Here is a 24,575-nt window from a genome sequence, read left to right as displayed (position 1 = left end):
AGTTTCACTTTTTTTATAATGGTGATGTATCCCACCTGACCATTATGAGGAGCAGTCATCCATTTTACTAGTTGTCCACTAAGTAGTTACTTTTGACCCAAGATACTGTAGCTCAGGAGGTATAAACTAAATTCCCAGCAAAGGTCTCAAAGCAAATAACCTGAATGTCCTTGCCAAGAACAAACGCTGAAGTGGTATATACTGTTTTTCTGCTTAAGGACCCAGCCCTGCAAAGTACTGAGCATCCTGAACTGCCACTGAGATCAGTAGGATTTGAGGGTTCTCTACACCTTGGAGAATCACACCCACTGGGAGCTGAGGATGCTTAGCAGGGTACAAGAGGTGCTCATCCTGTGCAGTATTGGGCCCTAAGAGAGACTGTAAATAACAGGACTTAATCGAAATAGAACAAAAACGAATTGCTAACAGATCAATATGTTAACTATGTAAATAACCGCCTTATTTATTGCAGTCTATCTAAAGCACACACGTTCTTTGTAGTAGTCTCTTCTTTTGTTTATTATTATCAGATCCTTATTTGGTTTAACGTACTGAGTATTTAGTGTGTGTATATATGATTTTTATTATAAAAATTATATATATGTGCGTATATATAATTATCAATATTCTTTGTATGACCATAGCACGTACAAGCCCTACTCCTAAGCTGTTCAAGCCTTTGTTGCAATTTTGAGCTAACACACCTTAATGAAATAAACTTCAAAGTTCCATGGCATTGAAGCCGCTTGGCACCTGTGCCTCCTTGACATGTGAGAAGCACCACCCACCCATATATCCACGCACTAGCTTGGCACTGTATGCCATGGTGCATCAAACGGCATCCTCGTGTCTGCCTCCTGCAGGGAAAATAAGCAAATAATTTAGTATGGCAACACCGCCCAAATATTAAATCAGGTTAAAAGGGCAAGGAGCTATGAAAGAAAAACAAGTGTATAAAAAAAGCCTTCCCTCACCCCAAAAGGACTGCAGTAATTTATCAGTCAAAATCTGTAAAAATTGACTTCAGTGTTTCCTTTGAATCCATCTTTTAAAAACTGCATTTAGTTGACACGCTTTCATCTTTTGATCAAATGTCATCCCCTACTATATAAATAGGGCATTAAATACCAAAGAAAAAATCTCTACTTTTAAATAACGACCAAGGTCTGTCATGAACTGACGAGCTCAGAAATGAAGAGACACACTGACACTTCCTTAATTCATGTCGTAGGGAAAAGAGGCACGTTGACTCAAATAAAAGATGGAGTGTCAAACTTATCTTTGAATGTCCTTGCTTTTCATTCCTGCCGTGATATTATTTAAATGTAGGGGTGGTTTGGGGATTTTCTTAGTGGCTCATTTGCGGGTTAGATAAAAATTTAGAGGAGAAATAATCATGTTTAACCTGCTGCAGAGCTGCCTGAACAGCAATGTTGTAATGTTAACAGAGTTGACAGCATTTGTTTCTCTATTATTTTCACATGCACGGAACCCCTAACACATAATTCACAATTATATTAGATGTGAGCTGTAATACACAGAGAGAAGGACCATCTACGAGATAAAAATAACCACAGTTACAGCCCAAACATGTTTTGTTTTCCTTGCTTTTGAGGACAGAAAAAAAACATGTTCGAGAACCATGCATTAACCCTGATATAGCCTATAAATGGCTCCTTACCATGTTTTGCAGGTGGTGGTTTTGCTTTTTCTGCCCTGCTAAGTAATGAGAGAGTGTGTTTATAACATAATCATGTTTCAGCCAACCTTATTGGTTGTTGGTTATCTCTGTAGTGGAGAGAACCACAGAGACAGTTGTACTTTATACACATTTCTCTTTTCAGCTTGACTGACAAAGTACTGTGTATCCCAAAGATAGCTTTGTATTATTGCCTGGAACAAATAGTTCACAAAAGTAGCGAAAAATATTGTACAAGCCGAGGTGCACTGTTGTTTTCAAAAAACAAGATGGCTTGCGATGTTATTAGCAGAGTTTAACAAAGCCCCGCTTTGACATCACAATGTGCATTTTCCCCGCCCAACCCAGCATGCTCAGTGTCTGCTGTTTTTCCTGAGCGTGGGATTGGGCATAGGCAGTAGCTACTGTTCTCAGGCCACTGTTAGTACAGTTTGCGTAAAAGTGATTGTAATTGTTTTAGTGAAATACACACCACAAAATCCTCCCATAAAACTCTGACTTCCTATCAAAACATGGTGTGAGAGAGAACAGCTGCTTTTAGGATCTCTGCAATTTCAGCTGCATCAGCAATATTCTGCAAATAGTAATCTTTCTTTTTTCTGTTGTAATAAGAAATTTTGGCTGCATCAGCAATATTCTGCAATCAGCTTCTTCCCTGTTAAATCAGCCTTGCAGAAAATTATTTTCATCCATACAGTAGCAGCAGCAAACATAGGAATTTGCCCCATTCACCTCAGTGATGTGTGAACACCAAAGCCTAATTGTCACCATTGAAATGGTATCATCATTAAGTATGGGCTTTTTTTAATCTTTTTTTCTTTAAAAAGCTTAGGAAATGTAACATTGAGGAAAAACTGTTAGTGCACCATTGGAGTTGCACAGAAATCACAAAGGGTAAATTTTCAAACCATCTAAGTGATTTTCAAAAACAATTTAGGCACTTAGGAGCCTAAAGCTCATTGAAAGTCACTAGAATTTCGGTGGGGAGGTAATTGCAGCCCAGGTCCTCAAAGAAATTTAGGCACCTAACTCGTATCAGTTGACGGCCTAAATACCTTTGAGGATCTGGGCCTCAGTCAGTTCTGAATATGGGGCTTAGGCTCCTAAGTCACTTAGGCATTTTTGAAGATGTTGCCCTTCGGCTTATTTGAAACTTTTAATCAAAATTAAGAAATGCAAAAATTAAGATTATCCCAGCACTATTAGCTCAGCTATGTTGCACATGTGTAGTATTTACCATTTCTGTTTTTCTAGTTAACTGGGTAGCATTATATGTTATGTATATAAAATGTTGAATGGCTTACTCAATCCATTTTCCATTTTAATGCAGCATTTTGAGTTGGTGTAGAATGCCTTCATAATGTTAATTAATTTTGTTGGAATTCCGTATTGTTTCACAATTTTCCACATTGTTTCTCCATTTACACTGTCGAATGCCTTTTGAAAGTCCACAAAATTGATGGCAAGACTGCCTTGGAATTCAACTGTGGTCTCAATAATCCGTCTCAGGGAGAAAACAGCATCTGTGCACGATCTCCCTTGTCTACATCCAGATTGTTGTTCACGTAGGATGGCATCCATCTTTCCTTTCATTCTGTTCAGGAGGACTGCTGCTAATACTTTTCTTGTGACAGATAGAAAGAAGTGTTACTCCCCTCCAATTTGAACAATTATTTAGATCACCTTTCTTTGGTAACTTGATTATGATACCGAGGGTCCATTCTTCCGGCACGTTCTCCTCCGTCATATTTTGTTGCATTTCATCACAAATGTCTGAGAAGAATATTGGGAATAACCTATAAAGATAGGAAGATGAATGAAGAAGTCAGGAAAATTACTGGACAAGGCACCCTCTCACAGATAATCTACAAAAGAAGAGATCAGTGGCTGGGACATGTGCTGAGAATGGAAAAAGAACACTTACCAAATACCACCCTTGAATGGAAGCCAGAAAACGCAAGAAGAAAGAGAGGAAGACTGCGAATAACGAACAGTTCTGAACAACATCAAGCACCTCAACATGAAATGGGAAGATTTGGAGAGAAGGGCAGTTGACAGGCAAGGATGGAAAATGTGGGTAGCCCAATGTGCAGCAAAACACAGGATGGACTAAGGTCTGAGGTAATATAGAATGTATTTTGTGCCATAAAGCTTATCATATGGGCAACATGGCCAAGTTAAAATTGCTATTGGAACTTTAATTTTTGCAGTTTCTTACATACTGTGAGTTTAACTGTTCAGCTATAATGTTGGATTAATGCAACTGTTTGCATTGAATATGTATATATAGTCTCTTCTTTAGAAAAGTACATATAATTCCAATTGACAGTAATGGCAATTCTGTGCATTCAAAGAGAATAAATCCCTTACAGCCAAATTCTGCCCTTGGGTACATGACTACAGTATGTGTGGACTATGGGCATATTATTTCTGATTTGTGTTTTTAAGCATGGTTGGCCTACATTTCTGCAGAACTCAGAAAAATTGCTTTGGAACAATGAAGATGGTTTCTTGACATGATGCAATACGTGCCTGAACATTTTTGCTTGTACTCAATATAATCTTTAAAAAAATCCAATATGCTGTGACAAAAAATCAAACTAAAGCATAAAGTGAAAAGCTTAATGAGCAAAAGCCATCCTGCCTTCCTTTCCCTGAGGTATTACAATGGTAAGTAATGGTGCTTTGTCACCTTTAGATCATAATTCAGAAAGGGACAGGCTCACTTCCTCAGCCTGCAGCCTCCGGTACAGCAGAAGAGCACACATCACAACCCAGGAGTGGGCGTGGGGGTGGGGAGGTGCTAGGGTGACCAAATAACAAGTGTCAAAAATCGGGACACTTTTTTATTTTGGGGGGGGGGGCGGGGGGAGGAAATATAGTTGCCTATGTCAGACAAAGCCCCTTATACTGCAACAGTGCCGATAATATCAGACGTCTGGTCTCCCTAGGAGGTGCGTGAAGGTGGCTAGTCACCTTTGTGCTCTCCTGATCTTCCTGTGCCTGTTGTGCACTGGGCCAGTCTCTGGTATTAGCTTGACTTCTGCTGGGTATCAACAGCAGCCAGGGATCAGTGAAGCATAGGGACGTTCCAGCCCCACTCCCTCCCCAACCTACTGCCCCTACTCCAGCCATAGGGGGGATGGCATATAAGTTGCTATGCCGACTCTGTGCCACTGAGGGATCCTCCTGCAACCAGCTACTCCAACTCTAGGGCCTTTTTGCACCCTCATATCTGGTATTCAGAAGGCAAAACAGTGGCTTGTCTTCCAGCCAGTGACTATGCAGAAGATAATTAAAACTAATGAAGCTGGCCGTGTTACCATTGGGACCTGCTATCATTATGGTCATTCTGCCTGTAAAATAACTCAATGAATAACACTGGCGAGTGGGGAGGAATTAAGTTATGGTGCCCTTTCTCCCCCTGTACCTGCAGCTGAGCCAAAGGCCCACAGTGGAAGAGCTGCGTGAGAAAAAGATCCTCATCCGCTTCAGTGACTACGTGGAAGTGGCAGATGCTCAGGACTATGACAGGAGGGCGGACAAACCCTGGACGCGACTCTCAGCCGCCGACAAAGTAAGCCCAGTGAGCTTAGGATGGGATAGGAGCTGTGTGTTGATCACAAGGTTCTGTAATGCTGGTGTGACATGACACTGCGAACAAGGGCCTACCCTCAATTCAGTCTCCTTCCAAAGGTGTACAGGGGAAAGGCTAGAATGCCTGGTCTACCCACAGATTTTGTATCTGCATAGCTATGCTGGTTAGGAATGCGATTGTAATTAATATAGTTATGCCAGAACATTCCCTAGTGTGGATGCAGATCTACCTATACAAAGGTGCTTTATATCAGTATAACTTTTATTCCTCTTCCTATACAGGAATAAACTATACTGGTGTAACCTCTTTTATCCCAGCATATATCTGCATCAACACTAGAGGGATTGTACTGCTTTATCTATACCTGTATAGTTAAAATAGTACGACTTTTGTATGTAGACAAGGCCTAAGAGCGGCTGGCTGGAAGATAGAGGGTGAAATGCCTTTGGGAGGGTACTGACCATCCAGGGTTGCAGGGCTGTGTTGAACTTGGAGCTGATGAGTTTTCTGTTCCTTTTCTGCTTATGTTAATTTATTTTGTTTTCTGGTTGGAAACGTTGAGCCTCATTTGCCAATCCCAGTAAACCAGGACTAATTCCAGTGAAATCAATGGAGTTACACTGGTGTAAAATCAGCATTAGAGGGGAATCAGGCCCTGTGAGGAAGAGACCTTGCTGACTGCCCTTGTATTTGTGCATGTGTGTCGGTTGGTTGCGCTGAGTAATTCTACCACTTTATGGGTGGGGTGCTCCTACAAGCAAGGTTGCGCATGATACCGGGAGACAGAATTAATGAACCAGTACCTCAGTGGCACTCACCAAAGCTGTAGTCGCATAATTAATTAATCCTTGGGTGCAAAATGTCAATGGATAAAATTGTCAAAAGCACCTGTCCAATAGAAAGCCATTGGGACTCATTTGCTTTCAGGACCGGCTCTGGGCACCAGCAAAGCAAGCACCTGCTTGGGGCGGCACAAGTCCAGGGGCGGCGTTCCAGCCACCCTTTTTTTTTTTTTTTTTTTTTTGCTTGGGCAATTGCGCTCTCGGAGCTTGGGGTGGCAAATTTTTTGCTTGGGGCAGCAAAAAACGTAGAGCCGGTCCTGTTTGCTTTTGGAAATTTTACCCAGTATCTTTATCTTAAGGCAGGAGGGATAGAACATGATTTTGGATCACCTGAAGATTGCCCTGTTCTGTTCATTCCCTTTGAAGAATCTGGCATTGGCCACTGTCAAAGACAGGATACTGGGCTAGATGGACCATTGGTCTGACCCAGTATGGCTGTTCTTATGTTCTTTCCTGCTCCCCAAAGGTTTTTTAACCACCTAATTATTGTCTTGTGTGTCATATATATTGAGAAAAGCAGTTCTCTGTATCAAGTGCACCTTCTTTTGAGCGTTAGTGGAGTTCGGCACATCAGTTATGCCGATATTCTACCACCACGTTGAGTCTGTGGTGGGAACTAGCAGCAAAGGGCTTAATGCCCTGACATTCTATAAATCACACTGAGGTTGCAGAAAGAAGGTGGACTGTATTCATAGTTCAGGCTGTTTCTGCATGTTTCTTTGTCCTACTATGTAGAGTGTAATGTCTATCTCAAGCAGAGACAAAGTGATAGCGTCCACAAAGTGAGACAGAGAAATTTAAACTTTTTATTGCAGTTCTCAAGACAGACAAGACTGTGGGCCTGAGAAATGTTACATCCACTCTTTGGCCCCTTTATATTGCCAGTGTGATTTAAAGGGTCCGTAGTGTAATGAAAATCAGGGTCTACATTTTTTTTAATGTGGAACTGTGTCAACCCAGCATGTTACCACCAGACTGTGTAGTCCAGTGGACAGGAAATAAGACTGGGAGCCCTGATTTCTATTCCTAGCCCTACAGCTGACTCACTGTGCAACTAAGGCTGGTCTACACAGACATGTGTTAGCAGTTACCACCAGTATAGCTAAACCAATATAGTTATATCAGTATAACTACCCAGGGGGACAATCTGATTCTAGTATAAGAGTGGCTTTCTTCAGTTTAACTTTAATCCCTTCCAAAGCAATGAAAACCAAACCAAAACAAGCCTTACTTATTCCAGAATAAGACTGTCCATCCTGGGCATTATGTGGAGATAACTATATCAGTTTCAATTCACATCTTGGCTTATACTAACATAACTTTCCTTTGTGGACAAGCCCTTAGTCAAGTAACTTAACCAATCCGTACTTTATTTTTCCTCATCTATAAAATGGGGATAATAATGCCTGTCCAGCTTTGTAAAGTGTTTGTAGATCTGTGGCTGAAAAGTAGTATAAAAGTGCTAAGTACCAGTATTAAAAAGAAAGTAAAGGAAATAAAGTAAATATGGGAGAAAAATGCAGCTGGGACCCTTATTTATGGTGTATGTAGAAAGCCAGTCTGTATCACTGAGTTCTTGTGGTCGCTGATCAAGACCTCCAGCAAAAGAGAGGAAACAAGGCTTGGCATTCCTTCTGTATGTATAAGGGAGCAAAAAAAGTGCACTAATCTATTTTTCCTTCTTCAGGTCAGGTCCTGTGGAAAATATCCTGATTGCTAGCATCTGCAATGCCTGCTTTTCCACATCACCATTTGCACCATTTAAACAAAAAATAGAAAAACAATTTGAAACCAGCTCTGACAAAACCAAAACTCCCCTATTAAAGACTATTCCCCTCCACAGCTACTATTCAGTAACTCTCTGTCTTCACAGGCCAGGGCGAAGATTTATTGCAAAAATATATTTTTCTAGTGGATTTTCTGTTTGTCAAGTTAATCTTGCTCTCCGTGTTCTGGATGTGCGGAATTGTGTTCAGTCTGACTTCATCTTTACCAACTGTAATGGTCTGAGGAATAAAAAGGGCATGTTAAAATCTCACCAATAGATCAGGAATGCATGGGGTAATAGATTTCAGACCTTGTGGGAGTCAGCCGCCTGTGTGGCCCTTCACAGTCACTTAGGTCGCAAATCAGTCTGCTGAGGGCAGGCCCTTGAGCTGCTGCATAAACAGTCAGTCTTTTCAGTGATAGATAAGGCACAGCCTGACAGTCATTTCCGAAGTAAATAAAACAACAAAGCTGTATTTGAAGAGCACAACGGGCCCAGTTCTGTAGCCCATGCAAAGAGTCGGGCTTAGGGCTTGTGGCAGTGGTAGCCCATTGGAGACCCTCAGCAGGAATATTTTGGGGGCCCCTTAAGCTGCGCGGGGCCCTAAGCAATTGTTAGGCTATGTCTACACTGCTCACCTTACAACGGCATGGCTGTGTTACTGCAGCCGCACCATTGTAATGTGTACTGTGTAGCCGCTCTTTGTCGCCAGGAGAGAGCTCTCCCGGCGACAAAATAAATGAGGGGTGGTAGCGTTGTTGCCGGAAGCATGGCTCCTGCCGACGAAGCGCTGTCCACACTGGCACTTTTCCTCCTTAAAACTATTGTCGTTTGGGGGGTGGGTTTTTTCACACCCCTGAGCGACAAGTTTTAATGACGAAAGTGCTAGTGTAAACATAGCCTTAGTCTGTTTATGCCTAGCGTCGGTTCTAGTCCAGATGAAGGCAGTTTGCTCTTGGATAAATCACACTGGCACATATCCTGTTTTGCACTGATGTAATTTATCTGTATTAGGGGGTTATACCAGTGCAGATTTCCTTAGAGATAGCCCTTCCTCCCATGAGTAGCACTTACCGGTGGCATTACTCACATGAGTAAAAGGTTTCATAATCAGGCAGTAAGGTAGAAGCATAAACTGATAAGACCAATGGGGAAAAAAAAGTCAAAGTTCAAGGTTTTTTGATCTTGGGCTAGACCATCAGCAGCTCTCTATAAATATATCAGAGGGATAAATACCGGAGGGGGAGAGGAATTATTTAAGCTCAGTACCAATGTGGACACAAGAACAAATGGATATAAACTGGTCATCGAGAAGTTTAGACTTGAAATTAGACGAAGGTTTCTAACCATCAGAGGACTGAAGTTTTGGAATAGCCTTCCAAGGGAAGCAGTGGGGGCAAAAGACCTATCTGACTTTAAGATTAAACTTGATCCGTTTATGGAGGAGATGGTATGATGGAATAACATGATTTTGGCATTTAATTGATTTTTAAATATTCATGGTAAATAGGCCCGATGGGATGTTAGATGGGGTGGGATCTGAGTTACTACAGAGAATTCTTTCCTGGGTATCTGGCTGGTGAATCTTGCCCATATGCCCAGGGTTCTGCTGATCACCATATTTGGGGTCGGGAAGGAATTTTCCTCCATGGCAGATTGGAAGAGGCCCTGGAGGTTTTTCGCCTTCCTCTGTAGCATGGGGCACGGGTCACTTGCTGGAGGATTCTCTGCTCCTTGAAGTCTTTAAACCATGATTTGAGGACTTCAATAGCTCAGACGTAGGTGAGAGGTTTATCGCAGGAGTGGGTGGGTGAGATTCTGTGGCCTGCGTTGTGCGGGAGGTCGGACTAGATGATCGTAATGGTCCCTTCTGACCTTAATGTCTGTGAGACTGCTTGGAGGCTAGACATTCTTCAATCTGGGCCCAGTCCTGACCCACGGAAGTTGCAGGATTGAGACTTTAGTGATTTGGGTGAAATACTATCCAGTTACTCTAGCTATTTTAGGATTTGGTGCTATTTCTGTACTTTGCTTAGTGCTATCTCCTGCTAGAAGTTCTTTTTGCAGAAAGAATATTGTTTTAAATAAATAATGAAGCAATCCAAACTGTAAGATGTGTTGGGCTCCGGGATCATCAAGCGTCATTGAAAGTCAGTGGGATTTAGGAACTTTTGAAAATGTTTCCTTGTGCCACCGTTGCCCATGCCTTTGGCACTCCTACTCTGGAAACTGCTATGTGCTCTACGTGGGACCACCCTTGCAGATCACTCTGAATTTTCTGCTAGTGCAGAATGTGGCCATCTGCCTGTTAAGCAACAGGCCAATGTGAGCAATTGGCACTCATGCTTTTTGCCCTGCACTGGCTTCCAGTCTGCTGTGGGTGCTGTAATTCAGCGTTCTGGCATCCAGGGCCATTCCTATACAAACGCAAAGTACGCAGCTGCGTAGGGCACCAGGAAATTTGGGGTGCCCTACGCAGCTGCGTGCTGCTCCAGCCCCTGCTCCACCTCTTTCACATGGCCCCCGCCCTGCTCCGCCCCAGCCCTGCCCCCACTCCACCCCTTCCCCAAAGCCCTTGCTCCGCCCCAGTCCCACCCCCACCCCCCTGAGGACTCCAGCAGCGGTCGGGCCCACACTTAGCGGCAGTAAGTGGAGCAACCTGGCCCCAGCCCACTCCGCGCCACCGGTGAGTGCTGGGGGGCGATTTCCCCTGCCCCCCCCCGAGCTCCAAGGCTGGGAGCCAGGAGAGCAGAGTGGAGTGGGCTGGGGCCCGGTCACTCCTCTTCCCGCTGTCTCATGAGTGTGGGGGCTGGCCTACCCCACTCTCACCGGGTGGCAGGAAGTGGAGCAACCCAGCCCCAGCCCACTCCGCTCCGCCAGTGAGTGCTGGGGGGCGGTTTCCCCTCTGCCCCCCAAGCTCCTCCCCCTCCCCCCTTGCAGAGGCCTGGGGCCAGCCCCCCTATCGTGGAGGCCTGGGGCCCCACACAGCCCCCCCCCCCGTGGGGGGCGGGGGCTGCATAGGGCACCAAAATGGCTAGGGACGGCCCTGCTGGCATCTCTTATTTATATGCCCTGCTGCAGCAGTTCTGTTTGACTGGAATGGTCTTGCTGTCTCTCCCAGAGGTTGACTTAATAGGGATAAGCAGCAGGGCATTCTGTGTGAAAGGCACTCAGCTCTGGTGCTCTCTCCCTTATGGTCAGGCATGGTCCAAGTTTGGCAGCCACTCGTCTGTTCCACATGGCTTTTTGTTAATTTTGCTTTTGCAACATATATGTGCACCCATTGTGGGGTATTTATTTGAGGGACCAGAACTAGGACCTATGTCAGCATTGTTTACAAAGAACCTCTCCTTCTAATAGGTACAGCTCACTGAAACATTCTTCTGCTCTTGCCTTCCTGTGATTTTTAGATCGGGTTTATCTCTCTTTTTTTAAGAAATATTTTAAAGAGCCTTGTATATGCTTTCTCTTCTACCTGCGAGAACATCGTTTATGGCCTCTTTCATGTTTGTTAATCAAATATACCATTTTGAATAAAAAGTGAGCTTATTTTGATCTTTTATTTGCATATTTACTTGTTTCTTTGTCATTTGCAGGCAGCCATTCGAAAAGAGCTCAACGAATTTAAAAGCACTGAAATGGAGGTTCATGAATTAAGCAAGCATCTAACAAGGTTGGATGAGACTTTTCTGTTCGTTTGTTTTAAGATTAACAATTGATAGTGCTGATTTCCAAAACATATAGACATCCTCTTTTCCCAAACATGCACACACCAAATATGTAGCCACACACAAACAGCATTCACAATCAACCCACCACTCAAGAGATATGCCCGTCAAGATTACAGGCTTATATGCAGTTGTGCGTCATCTCTGTAACAATATTTAATCTCTTTTTTTATTTTGCTTGTGTAGCATGCTGGTCATTTTGCATTTCACTGTTCTGGTATCTAAAATAAATGGTGTTGGTGTCCAGAAGGAAAAGGAAAGCAGAAAGGGTATAACAGCATTTCCAGTTTCAGAGCTCATACACTGTAGGATGCTAATGCACTGCAATGTGAACACAAATCGTATAGCATACTCAGGTTATTCTATTATTAATCCCTGTGTTTCAGTTCTTTCCATAGGCAATTTAGGAGAAAATCTCAAACTCAGCATTATAACTGGCACCAGTTAATATCCTTGTAGGCCGTGTGGACAGAAAAGCCTGATGACTGAATGAGCCAGGAGCCTGAACTAACACGCTCATCCCTAACAATTCAGGGCTGAGGCACATTGCCTTACCATTGTCCATGCTGCTTCTATTCTGTAATTTTCAGAGGTGTTAAATCCCTAGAATTCCAGCTGAAGTCAGTGAGAGCTGCAGGTGCTCAGCACCTCTGAAAATCAAGCTCTCTGTGGTTCGTAAAGTCCTACACTGAATTAAATTACATTGATTTTTCATAGATTTTTTTTTTCAGATAACAGTTGTAGGAATTCATTTCAAGAAAGAGAGGTCTCAAGCAAGTCTCTGTCAATTATTACTTTTGGAATGCCCTGGAAAAGCATATGGCTGAATTAATTTTGCATTATGTGGATCTTCATTTACATTTATATACTGTGACAAGGTCGGGCCGGATCGCTATAGGAGAGTAATAGAAGGCAGATATATTAGCCCCAGGCTAAGTAGGTCCCTTTTCCCTGGGTAAGGTAACAGGGAAGGTTCCAGAACAATCAGGAATCTTCTGGAGACAATTAAGACAGGCTGATTAGAACACCTGCAGCCAATCAAGAAGGTGCTAGAATCAATTAAGGCAGGCTAATCAGGGCACCTGGGTTTTAAAAAGGAGCTCACTTCCATTTGTGGTATGCGTGTGAGGAGCTGGGAGCAAGAGGCACTAGGAGCTGAGAGTGAGAATGCGGACTGTTGGAGGACTGAGGTGTACAAACATTATCAGACACCAGGAGGAAGGTCCTGTGGTGAGGATAAAGAAGGTGTTGGGAGGAGGCCATGGGGAAGTAGCCCAGGGAGTTGTAGATGTCGCACAGCTGTTCTAGGAGGCACTCTAGGCAGCTGCATTCCACAGGGCCCTGGGCTGGAACCCGGAGTAGAGGGCGGGCCCGGGTTCCCCCCAAATCCTCCCAACTCCTGGTCAGACACAGGAGGAGTCGACCTGGACTGTGAATTCAGAAAAACGGCCAAGCTGAGGGCTGCCGTGAAGCTCCAAGGCGAGCAAATCCACCAATAAGCGCAAGACCCACCAAGGTAGAGCAGGAACTTTGTCACAATACATTAAAATCATGTTAAAAGTGGTGCATAGTTTATGAACATATTCATTTGTAGAAGTGATCCACCAGCTAGCACCACATTAACTGTCATATTTGAAGACATGGAAAAAGGAGTCAAATAATAACAAATAAGAATGTACGTATATGTTGTCTGGTTATGCCGAAAGAAGGACAGGAGACATTTGATATGGGTTTAATCAGGCCGCAACTTTCTTATTAGATGTCTGAGACTACATGGTAGATAACAGTGTACAGTGCAGGTAACCCCATGTTTATTCCATAATTACCCAAGGGGCTTTTACCAGCTCCCCCTCTTTTTCCATCCAGGTCCGTCCAGTAAATCCATTGCTGGGACCTTACCATCCACACACCCCTTCATAGGAGGGCCAAGGTGGGCTAAAATGGGGCATTGGTTCCCTGCCGTACTAATCATAGGAGTCCCCAACCACCTACCATTCGTTCCTTTAATGAACACCTCTTTTTAAGTTATTTTCCAAGCCATTTATCTGGTCACTGTATACCTTCCCTATGGAGTACCTGCACTGGACATCCGCCATACACTTAAATAATGAGTTGTGACATATAGCCTACCTCCCGTCATGCCATGCATGAACAGACCCCTTCCTGAAACCCGCTGTGGGGAAGGAGGAAAAACCCCCAACTGCACCCAAGCCAATATGGTGGTAAGGGAAATAGTCCTTCCCAGCCCCCCTAAAAAAGGAGCAGCTAGAGTAATGCCCACCACAGGTGTTGACCAAACCTGGTATAGTACCACTTAAAAGGGAGGGAGGGTGGGTCGCTTCAGCCTTGGTCTGTGTAAAAAGGAGCTGAGCTTCCCCTTTGAAACCCTGCATTCCCAGGGTATGAGTCAGCAACCACGCTGACCCCACCAGCCATAAAGCACTGTTCCCTTCACTCAGCCAGCCAGCCAAACAACCCCCCGCTTAAAGGTGCAGGGCAGTCATTTGCAAGAGACAAGCAGCTGCCTTTGAATCATGAGATCTTAGGCCAGTTCTAGTTTAGTACTTGCACACAATGGTCATAATCATCTCTGACCTAATCTTTTGACCTCTCAATGGATTTACACGAGGGTTGAGTTTGTCCTGCTAAATTCAGCCTCCAGATGTGAGATACCTATAACTGGTTACGGTTCTAACAGGTGCTAAGCGCTGTCAGCTTCCATTGAGCGTTCAACAACTCACCAGATCAGGCATTAAGTCTAGAAGCATGTGGCTTGATCTACACCTAAAACTTAGGTTCACCTAGGTACATTGCTCAGGTTTGTGAAAAATTTCTAACCCGCAGTGTAGACACAGCTAGATCAGCAGAAGGATTATACTATCCAGCTACTGCTGCTTGAGGTGGTGGATTTACTACAGCGGTGGAAAAACCCCTTCCATCGCTGTAGTAAGTTTTTACGCTACAGAACTACAATGGCAGTGAGCAGCAGCTCACTGAAGCACTGCAAAACTTAGCAATTTTGGTTTGCAGGCGTGTCTGCGTGAGCTTTCTTTCAGTTTGGTTCCTGTGGGTTTGCAGCCAGAATTTTGCTTTTGTTTCCAAATCTTGAGGAGACCATTCATCTGAAGTCTCTTGAATTTTGTCTGATTTCCATTTGAATCCATAAGTTGGTTCTGATTCAGTCAAATCTGGCCCTGGGCTCACTGAAAGCTAAGCCCAGCATACTTGAACCTGGAGAAAGATTCATTTAAAGTTCAACGGGGTTGCTGAGCTGTTAGTCTAACCAAAAAATATCCACATAAATGAAACATATTTACATGAAAGCGAATAATTCTCTTAAACTCAGATAAGTCACCATTATAAAATCATTAGCAGGGTAACAATCTATTTTTGTCATTAAGATAATGACATATATGCTCGGTAAAGGATATGAGTTTTGCTCTTCTAGAGGAATGGATACTTTAGTTGATGATAGAGTCAAAGACCAACACTTACAAAACAAACATACATGGCTGGAAACAAAAGCCTCTGGACACATTTCAAAACAGCCTCTGCAGAGAAGCTGCAAATTTAACTTCAAATGTCTCTTTAAACTTAAACATTAATGAATAATAATTAAGGCAGCGAGTTTGTCATGGAACTCACGGATTTCATGACTTTCCGGGACTTCTGCCGTGGCCGGTGCGGCTGGCCCAGGGGCTGCCCGAGCTGCTCAGGCCACTGCTGGGGCAGTCTCAGGCCACTGCGCCCCCAGCAGCAGCAGGAGTTTGGGTGTTGGGTTTGGGCTCAGGACTGGGGGTTGGGGCACGGGAGGGGGTGAGGGCTCTGAGGGGCACTTACCTCGGGGGGAGGGGAAGGAGCTCCCCAGAAGCAGCGACATCCCTCAGCTCTTAGGAAGAGGGGTGGCCAGGCAGCTCTGCATGCTGCCTCTGCCTGCAGACACCTCCCGCAGCTCCCATTGGCCACGGTTCCTAGCCAATTGGAGCTGCAGAGCCGGCACTCGAGGCAGAGGCAGTGTGCAGAGCTGCCTGGCCACACCTCTGCCTAGGAGCTGAGGAAGGAGGATGTTGCCACTTCTAGGGAGGCACAAAGCCAGACAGGGAGCCTGCCAGCCTCTCCAACTGTCTCCCCACCAGCACCGGCAGGGGTCCCGGGCCACCCGCCCCCAGCACCCACGGCCCTCTCCCGCCCCCAAGATTTAGTCAGGGGTATATAGTACAAGGGTATGTCTACACTGGAAACTTCAAAGCGCTGCCGCGGGAACACTCCCGCAGTAGCACTTTGAAGTGCAAGTGTGGATTAGCTCATGAGGGGATTAGCTCCGAGCGCTGGAAGCGTGGCTCCCAGCGCTCAGAGCCTGTCTACATTAGCGCTTTAAAGCACTCAGACTTGCTGCGCTCAGGGGGGTGATTTTTCACCCCCCTGAGCCAGTAAGTTAGAGCACTATAAAATGTAAGTGTAGACAAGCCCCAAGTCATGGACAGGTCACGGGCCGTGAATTTTTGTTTACTGCCCGTGACCTGACCATGACTTTTACTAAAAATACCAGTGACTAAAATATAGCCTTAATAATACTTTGAATTTATGTCAAGTCTATTATTTGAAGATCTGAGGGCTTGCCTGCACATGAAAATTATTCTGGAGTAAGGTAGGCCTTGAATTTAAAGTGGAATAGTTATTTTGGAATAGCTATATGTCGACACTCGTATTCTGGAATAACTACATGTTGACACTTTTATTCTGAAATAAGAGTGTCCACACTGAGGAGTTATTCTGGAATAGCTATTCTGGAATAATTGGTGCGTAAACAGTCCTAAAGTTCTGATCCAAAAACGCTAATTGACTTCAGTGGGCTTTGGATCAGGCCCTTACAACAACTCAGTGAGTTTGGTAAGTGTTAATGTTGCTAAACCCATTTTTTCAGATGGATAAATTGAGGAATCAGGAAGTTTAAATTACTTTTCCAAGGTCACATAGTGAGTCAATAGCTGAGCTGAAAACAGAGCCCAGGAATCCTGGTGTCCAATGCCATTGCCCTAAACCATTAAATAATGCCACCTATTTGATGACATATAATACTTATGTGAGAACAAGCTTGTTGCAAAGTATTGCATTTTTCATTCATCCTTTCTCTTTTAGGTTTCATAGGCCGTAGCAGTTCAATTCTACTTGACTACTATGCCATCTTTAAAACCTAACTAAAAAGAACCGTAAGTGCTGGTATTATTCACTTCCTGTTACGTACAATGTAAATCTTCTGAACTGCCTTTTTAAAATAATTAAATTAAAGAAATAAATGAAAATAAGGGGGGAAGAAGCAAAATGGAAATTGTACTTACATGTGATGGGTACTGCTACATCATCAGATCTGCTGGCACAAGCTTCGATAATAGAAAATACCCCTGGTGGGAATCATACCAAGAGCTGGCATCTATGTTTATGACTTCCTGGCATGTGGATTCATCATATTTGTCCAAGCCCAGCTGGTAATGCATCCATTCTGTCTTCAGTCACCCCGCATCCTTGCAAGTATCTGTCACCTGACTCCAAAGAAAGCTGAGGCACTTGGTGTTATTCTGGCAATGACTGTGCTGGGTGAAGTCTCCAAAAGGCCTGCAGCCACGTTAAAGCACTTTTAGTCCAAACACTTGTCAGTTTAGGAGCACCTTAGAAGGACAGTGAGGGAGGAGAACTGCTCTCAGGACCTGCCCACTTTCCGAGTACAAAGAAATTCACTTTCCATGGAGGAGTTTGTGACTGGTTGATCATCACCATTTTGGCTGACAAGAACAAGAACAGCATTACTTACTGAAGGCTGGTTTCACTCAATCAATTTTTTGTTTTCCAAACCTAATTATGACTCCACAAACCTTGAGTAACAATAATATTGGTAAATAACAAGCAAAAGGCACCGCCTTGACCTTGTGTAGCCATTTATACCTGTGCCTAGTGATCGTAAAGGCGTGTCGAACACACTCAAATCAGAATAGCCGTGTTTGCCCTCCAGTTCACACAACTGTAAGGCAGCAGTGAATCAGGTGAAAGGTCTGGATTCCAATAAGGTATCCATGGGATATGTATTATTCTGTACGTATGAGATTTTTAAAGGGCAGATTGGGCATGTAAGGGCCTGCACTTCAATCATATTGAGAATAATCTTTTCTCGGTTCTGGTGTAGCAAAATGTGGGCCTGGTGTAACAATAATATACTACTGTATTGTTGTGGATGGCTCAGAATTATCTGCCATATTTAGAACCAAGGCAATAGGCAAAAACCCCGAGGCTTTTTTATATTGGCATGCTTTTAACTGTTAAAATGGCCACTTACAGCTCAGCACTGCAAGGGGGTGATCACTCTAGCCCTGACCCAGCAAAGGACTTCGGCCTGTGCTTAACTTTAACTAAGTATGCACTTTGAAACCAGCGAGATTATGCAGATGCTTCGTTAAAGTCAAGCACAGGCTGAAGTGCTTTGCCGGGTCAGGACCAGAGGGTTCAGCCCCTTGCAGCATCCAGCCCTGATTCAGTATAAACCTAACAAGCTGGGAACAAATGTCTGTGATGCCATCCCTTATGAGAAAATATATTGCTACACTCGATATAAAGGGGCCAAAATGCTGAAGTAACATGACTGTAAGTTGCAGTGCTCTGGATCATGACTGTGGAATAATATCAAATGTTGTTTTCCTTTTGAAAGTTTGTGCAGGGAGGCCTGTGTTTTCTATGACAACGGTATCCTTTGCAAGAGTTCACTTGCACGCACAACCACTCACCCTTCCTCCCATTCTTCCCCGGAGTGCCCTGGTAATACAATACCCATCCCCTCCGCTGATTTCAGACCAGCATCAGATTGAGGTTGCTTTAACAGGTGTATATTATGTGTCCAGTTATGTGCAGAGCGCGCTCAGCTCCTCTTGGACCTCTTTCTCATCCCACTTACCCTGGTGTAAATCGGCTGCAACCCCATGTAACTCAGTGAAGTTACGTTAGTATAAAGCCCATGTAAATTACAACAGAATGATGCCTATTGATTTCATTAAGGAACTGAGGCTGGTCAGCACCTGCCAAGATTGGGCTGTATCCGAGAAGAGTGGAAGCGTTTCAGTCTCATCTGAGGTCACCCCTGTGACTTATGAGTGAGCATTTGGGGAATAGTGAATGTCTGTTACAGGGTGGAGGGCATTAAAAAGAAAGAAAACCCTCAGCCATTCCCACAGGAGCCAAAGTACTGACTGTTGCCCTTTTTCCTCATTTCTGTTTGAGGCAAAATAGGTCTTTGAAGTTATTACCTAGCACTGTTTAGTGGTTTCGCGATAGCCTAAAAATAAAGGTGATTCCTGCATCCCCATCACACGCACGGGATATACTTACCTGGACTTGTCAAAAGAAAATAATAATCCCAATACACTCTGGGAGAAGAAGATTTATCTCAGACAGAGGCATCTATGTAAATATGATCGGCCAGTGACCAGTTCTCCGTGGCTTGATTGCAGGATATTGCAAAATAAAGTTAGTGGGGAAGTACAATGCACTTCCTCAGCCAAGAGTTCACCAGCAGTGAGAACCTAATGTTCAACATTATCAGCACAGTGCAAGAACAGCAGAGCAGGTATCCGCCTAGCACGTATTGCTGCAGGGTTTTTTCCCTGAAATCACAAAGGGGTGCACATTATTCAATTCACTCTCACACATGGCTTGAAAGAAGAAAACAAAGGTCTTGGCATTTGTATGTGCACATTGCATTATGAAATGGCCCAGAGACATGGCTGCTTCAAACAGCTGCAAGCCCCGGGATTCAGAACATGACCTCGCACAGCTGCTTCTCTGCCTTGTTGTCTGAGGTTGAGTCAGATGGGAGGGCTGAGAAAGCAGTAGGATGGAGATCAGTGTATTCAGAACTTGTGTGTTGGTGGGAGGCACTAAGGAAGGGGTGGATTTGGGTTTCTTGTTAAAGAGGAGGAATAAGAGGCTGAGATAAGGGGATAGGCATCCAGCTGTTGCTATCACTGCAGACTTCTCAGGCAACACTGAGCCGCTGGTGGAGGAGCGAACACAGGAAATGCCACTGTAGCAATACAACCTGTCCCTGGTGTGTCAGGGCCATGCCACAACCCCCGGTTCACCTGCAAGTCAGGCAGCCGGACTGAAATGGCCCTGCTCAATGGTTTTCTAGTTTACAGTAGAGTTCTGGCCCTGGGTATGGTCATAATATTACAGTCTACCCTGTGGCTGGAGATAAGATCCCACTGAACTCCCAGGAAGTTTTTTTCAGGATTTGCTCTGCACTGAGACAAGGTGTGGAAGGCGCTTGAGGTATTATTCCATTTGCCTGACAGTCTAGCAGAAGACACCGCAGTTCCGCTCTGATCTGAAACAGTATTCAGTGGAACTGCCATATTTCTCATGAGCTGCAGCTACAGCAGATTGTGGAGGAATCCAGGTGAAATGCCCAGCGTAACAGCATCAGTCCATGCTGCACGGTTGGCATTTCTTCTGTTTAGCAGGAGTTACGCAGTGACAAGGCACCTTCCTGAAAGGTGACTTGTTGGTGACTGAACACTGCATTGTACCCTCAGTTTACTTACATCACTCCACCTGACAGGCATGGAAGTTTAAGACCAAAATGAGAGCAGACTTTTTTTTTTTTTAAATCTGTATTTTCTGCAGAGGTGCAAATGCTTTTCCCATCAAATACTCTGCTACAGCCACGTCCACTGTGTTACTGTACTTGGGATTCCATCTGGAACAAGGAGTGAGCTTTTTTTAAAAAAAAAATTGGCCAAGTAGAGCTAATAATAAAGCAGATAATTTTTCTACTTACCGTTGTTATCAGCAATGAGTTCCATTTGTAGGAGAAGGATTTATAATTTATAATAGCACGCACTTCACGTTACCTGGTTTAAAGAAACAAAACTAGGTTGGTGAGAGCAAAATTTTCATCTACTCATCACTGATTGCTAAAAACTATGTGGAGGAAAAAATGCCAGTGGTGAAAAAGAAAATATCTCGGTAATAATCTAATGAATCAATGGTGTTAATACTTACAAAGTGTGATGCAACATCTGCTCGAGAACTTATGGAAACATTAGTGGAAAATTGAAGGGGAAAAAACAAGGAGTTGTGGTAAAAATAATCATAAAACTTTTAACTAAATGTTTTGCTTGAGATAATTTAATAATTTAGTTTGAGAAAGTGACACAAACTACTGAGAAGTGATGGTAACGTCTATTCCTTCACCTCCAGGTCAGAAATAGTGTAGAATAGAGCTGGGTGAACTATTCATAGTGAACAATGTACTGTGCATTATTCATTTCAGATCTGAGTAGGTTTCAGGATATAAATTCTTTGGGGCAGGGCCTGTACCATCTTTGTGCATCTGGTGCCTAGGACGCGTTACCAGGAAAAATAGTGAAGAAGAAGAAGAATAGGCTTCTATTTTTACTAATTTATTTATTTGTAGTTATTCAATGAACCTTGAGAGGTTTCAGCCTCTGGGTTACATGCAAGCACTTCACTTTGTCATTGACTATCCTCTCTTCATCAGGTGTGATTGGTCACCTGAATAACATTTTACTGCTTCTGCATGCCGACTGGACAGCTGAAACTTTATAAACAGGAGGAGAGCACTTCCAAAAATGACCAGCAAATACTTGCATTCACAGACAAATACCCAGGTTCACATGCAAATAGGGTTATGACACGCAGAACATCCATTCCCCAATGTTCGTGCAGATAAACCCACTTTGTACAAATATCCATGGAAGTAAAGGATAAAACTTGGCCAACAGAAATGGTTACAAATGATCTTCCCCACTGCTCACCCAGCTCTAATTTAGTATCACACGTCTATAAAAACAAAGTACGTGAAGGGTACATTAACTGCTTTTCCATGCGTCTCACATACTCCAGAACCAGTTGCATTTTCCAGCTGATATCCAAGTGTATGTACATAGTTTGTCTTTGTATAGGAGTGAATGTGGTGACTGTCAATCATGTGCTCTTCCAGTATTGTAATTTAACAGATTATAACTGTATGAAAACAGTGTAAATAACTAGAAGAAAAAGTAAACTGGATCTCTGTCCTAGATTTTGTACATACTGAAACTGCATGGTATTTAAATTATTGTTTGTCTCTGATGTATGCAGTTTCTTTCAAAAAAAAAATCATTTTAAAAAAAACCTTTCCTGGTCTTGTGTATTTTATTCACCTCCTGTTATATTCTTTGTCAGATATTGCCAAAAAAAAAAAAAAAGTGCTTTAAGATACCAGCCCTGCTGGGGGTTGTAAGCACTCAATACCTCACAGTATTAGCCTGTAAGGGGAAAATGAATGTAATCAGGATGACGGATCCTCACCTGGTGTAAATTGGCATGGCACTACTGACTTCAGTGGAGCAATGCCAATTTATAGCAGCTGAGGATCTAGCCCACCATCTCTGGGAAACCTCTCTGGGTGAAACCTGTCACCATGTATCTTTGGGAAGGCTCAGCAAAGATGACTGAAGGAGATTGGCTGTTCACTCTGCAGCTACAATTGTCCCAAACACTAATCTAGTAAACACTGGTCTTCACTGCAGAAAAATCCCGCTCAGCATGTGAATTTTGTGGTTTTTGCTGTCCTTCGAGTGCCCATTACAGGAGTCACATCTGTAGTGGTCTCCTTGTTCTGGAAATCTCAAGGCACAGAAGTTTGGTGGATAGTATTAGAGCAGATATTGATCAGACAAGCGCAAGCAGGAGCAGCAGCAAAGGCTCATTACAATTTAGCAAAAGCCATGGGAAGAGAAATACTCATTCAGGCTCTTGCAAACAAAGGGTTTCTGCTCCTCTTTTTTCTTTTCTCCAAGTGCCTTCATTCTTTATAAAGGTTGCCAGCTTGACAGCACTGCAGAGTGAAATTTCCTATCCATGAAGGCAGAACAGCTTGAGGTGCTGAACTACAAGCTTCCTGACACTCCACTATTAATATTCTTCTCTACACAGATGTGAAGGTAACACCCCTGCCATGCCCATTCAGTCCAGGGTAGTAATTTGTGATGTGAACTAGTGTCTCCAGAGAGCTGGGCTAAAACCATCAAGGATAAAATCCACAAAGGTATTTAGGTGCTGAACCACCACTTTGTGCCCCTGAGATTCTTAAAGTCCCTGCTCAGTTGCTGCCTAACCCTCTAGGCACCTAAATGTCCGCTAGTAAACTCCCTTAGTCGCCGCAGTTTCCACCTGTGGGCATACACAAAACTACCTAAGTCCTGATGATGCCAAGCTTCTTGGCATTGTAGCGGGATGCTTAAGGACCTGGTGGGATTCTCAAGCTAGGTGTTTCCCTGCCAGTCTTGCCTGCAGGGCCTGATCCAATAGGCATTCTCAGAGCATGCCTCACCAGCACAAAAGAGAGCAAGGGTGACCAGATCAGGAATTCATGGGGCAGGCTGGCTGGCACGTGTACGACAATACCCAATAGCGCAGTAGCTGGGACACTCACCTGGGATGTGGGACACCCATTTTCAAATCCCCATGCTGCTGGGTTTGGAGCAGGGACTTGAAACTGTGTGTCCCGGGTGCGTGCCTTTGCCTTTCAGCCTACTGGATATTCTGGGGTGAGGCTCTTTCAGCCTTTCTTGTCGGAGTTGTTGCTGGCTTTTGTGAATCCCATTGTTAGGCACCTAATTCAAGGCTGTGAATTCCACTGGGCAGCAGGACACCTGACAGGCATTGCAATGCATCACTCCCTATGACAAATTAAACAAGGCAGCTGTAGGTAGTCTAGCTGGCTCTAATCAACCACAATCCCCTCAGAGGCTGTTGGGAGTGGTAGGGGGCCGCCGGGTGGAGAGGTCTCACGTGTGGAAGGGAGTGTTTGCTACTGCTTTTTTCTGAGGCTGGCTTAAAGAAAGCTTGGCGTGTGGAGAGTGACAAGTAGCAGAGGAAGGCTAGACTGGAGCCTGGGAGCAGAGTATGGGAGAGAATGACAGACCATTGGAAATGAAGGTACTGAAGTGGGCATAAGCTGGGCTTGTCTCCCTTTAGAGACTTGTACTTTGGGTTCCTGAAAGGGAAAAAAAGTCTTTGATTGCACTTGTGAAACTCAGAATGTGCAGCATTTATAGAATCTGTGTCTGAAGAACTGCTGTGTTCTCTGTCTCCTCCCTTCCCTCGTGTCTGTGGTAGTCAGGTCATCCAGGTCTACCAGGCAGTAACCTGTCCTGGTGACAGTGCCTTTGTAGATTTTAGTCCCGATGTGCTTCACGTTGGTCTCTGAATAACTCTCAGATGGCAATAGCATTTGCTCTCTAAAAAGCCAGGTGGATTTGGATTGCTCAGGTAGAAGAGAGAGTTCTATGTATTTTACCAGTCCCAGTTCTGCTCTGCCTCCTCTCTGTTGTTGATGGGTTCTAAAGCAGACCAAATGGGGTAATTCTGCCAGTGTTTTCAAATGCTTACGTTTTTAGCAATCCCTTTTTATGATAAGGAAAATAGGGGAGGGGGGAATCCATTTACTTTGACTAAACAGCAACAAGATACTATGTGTTTTAAGTATGGATCCATGAGTTACCACCATTACTGAGTTACAGCTTGGCAAGGCTGCCTGCATTACAGGCTTGGTTTATACACAACTTGCTATTACCCATCAACTATGGGGCTAGATTTTCTACTTTTAAATAAACATTTGCTCTCTTCGATTAGTTGCTTTCTGTTTCTTCCTTCCCACCCCCCACTTCTCAGCATCTCATATTGCCTCAGCCTCATTGGCCAACTTCCACATTTCATCTGTGCAGCTGTACAGCCTGCCTTAGTTATTATTAAGTCCAGTAAGCAAGAGAAAAGCCCATTCAAAACTTCCAGTGATTAAAAAAATTAGGAGGAACATCTGGATTTGCCATTAGAACAGATGAGCCTAGACTGCTACAGGTGTCTGATTATATTTCTTGCTGGAGACTGA

At 43.9% G+C, this 24,575-nt stretch overlaps 1 protein-coding gene across 9 annotated transcripts in view; it reads left to right on the top strand.

The window, feature by feature from the left end:
- Positions 1–21,650, top strand: part of PHACTR1 (phosphatase and actin regulator 1) — a 430,831-nt gene extending 409,181 nt beyond the window's left edge. For all 9 annotated transcript variants that reach the window (XM_074944870.1, XM_074944866.1, XM_074944872.1 and 6 more), the window contains 3 exons: positions 5,136–5,276; positions 11,504–11,580; positions 16,775–21,650. In XM_074944870.1, coding sequence (XP_074800971.1) covers positions 5,136–5,276; positions 11,504–11,580; positions 16,775–16,790 — 234 coding nt within the window. In that variant the 3' untranslated portion in view covers positions 16,791–21,650. The remainder of the gene's footprint in view (positions 1–5,135; positions 5,277–11,503; positions 11,581–16,774) is intronic.
- Positions 21,651–24,575: the final 2,925 nt, after the last annotated feature.

Source organism: Natator depressus, chromosome 2, assembly GCF_965152275.1.
Source record: "Natator depressus isolate rNatDep1 chromosome 2, rNatDep2.hap1, whole genome shotgun sequence".
In the NCBI taxonomy this organism is placed as follows: Eukaryota; Metazoa; Chordata; order Testudines; family Cheloniidae; genus Natator; species Natator depressus.
The sequence above is the reverse complement of the archived record's forward strand: the minus strand, read 5'-3'. Positions and strand labels throughout refer to the sequence as shown.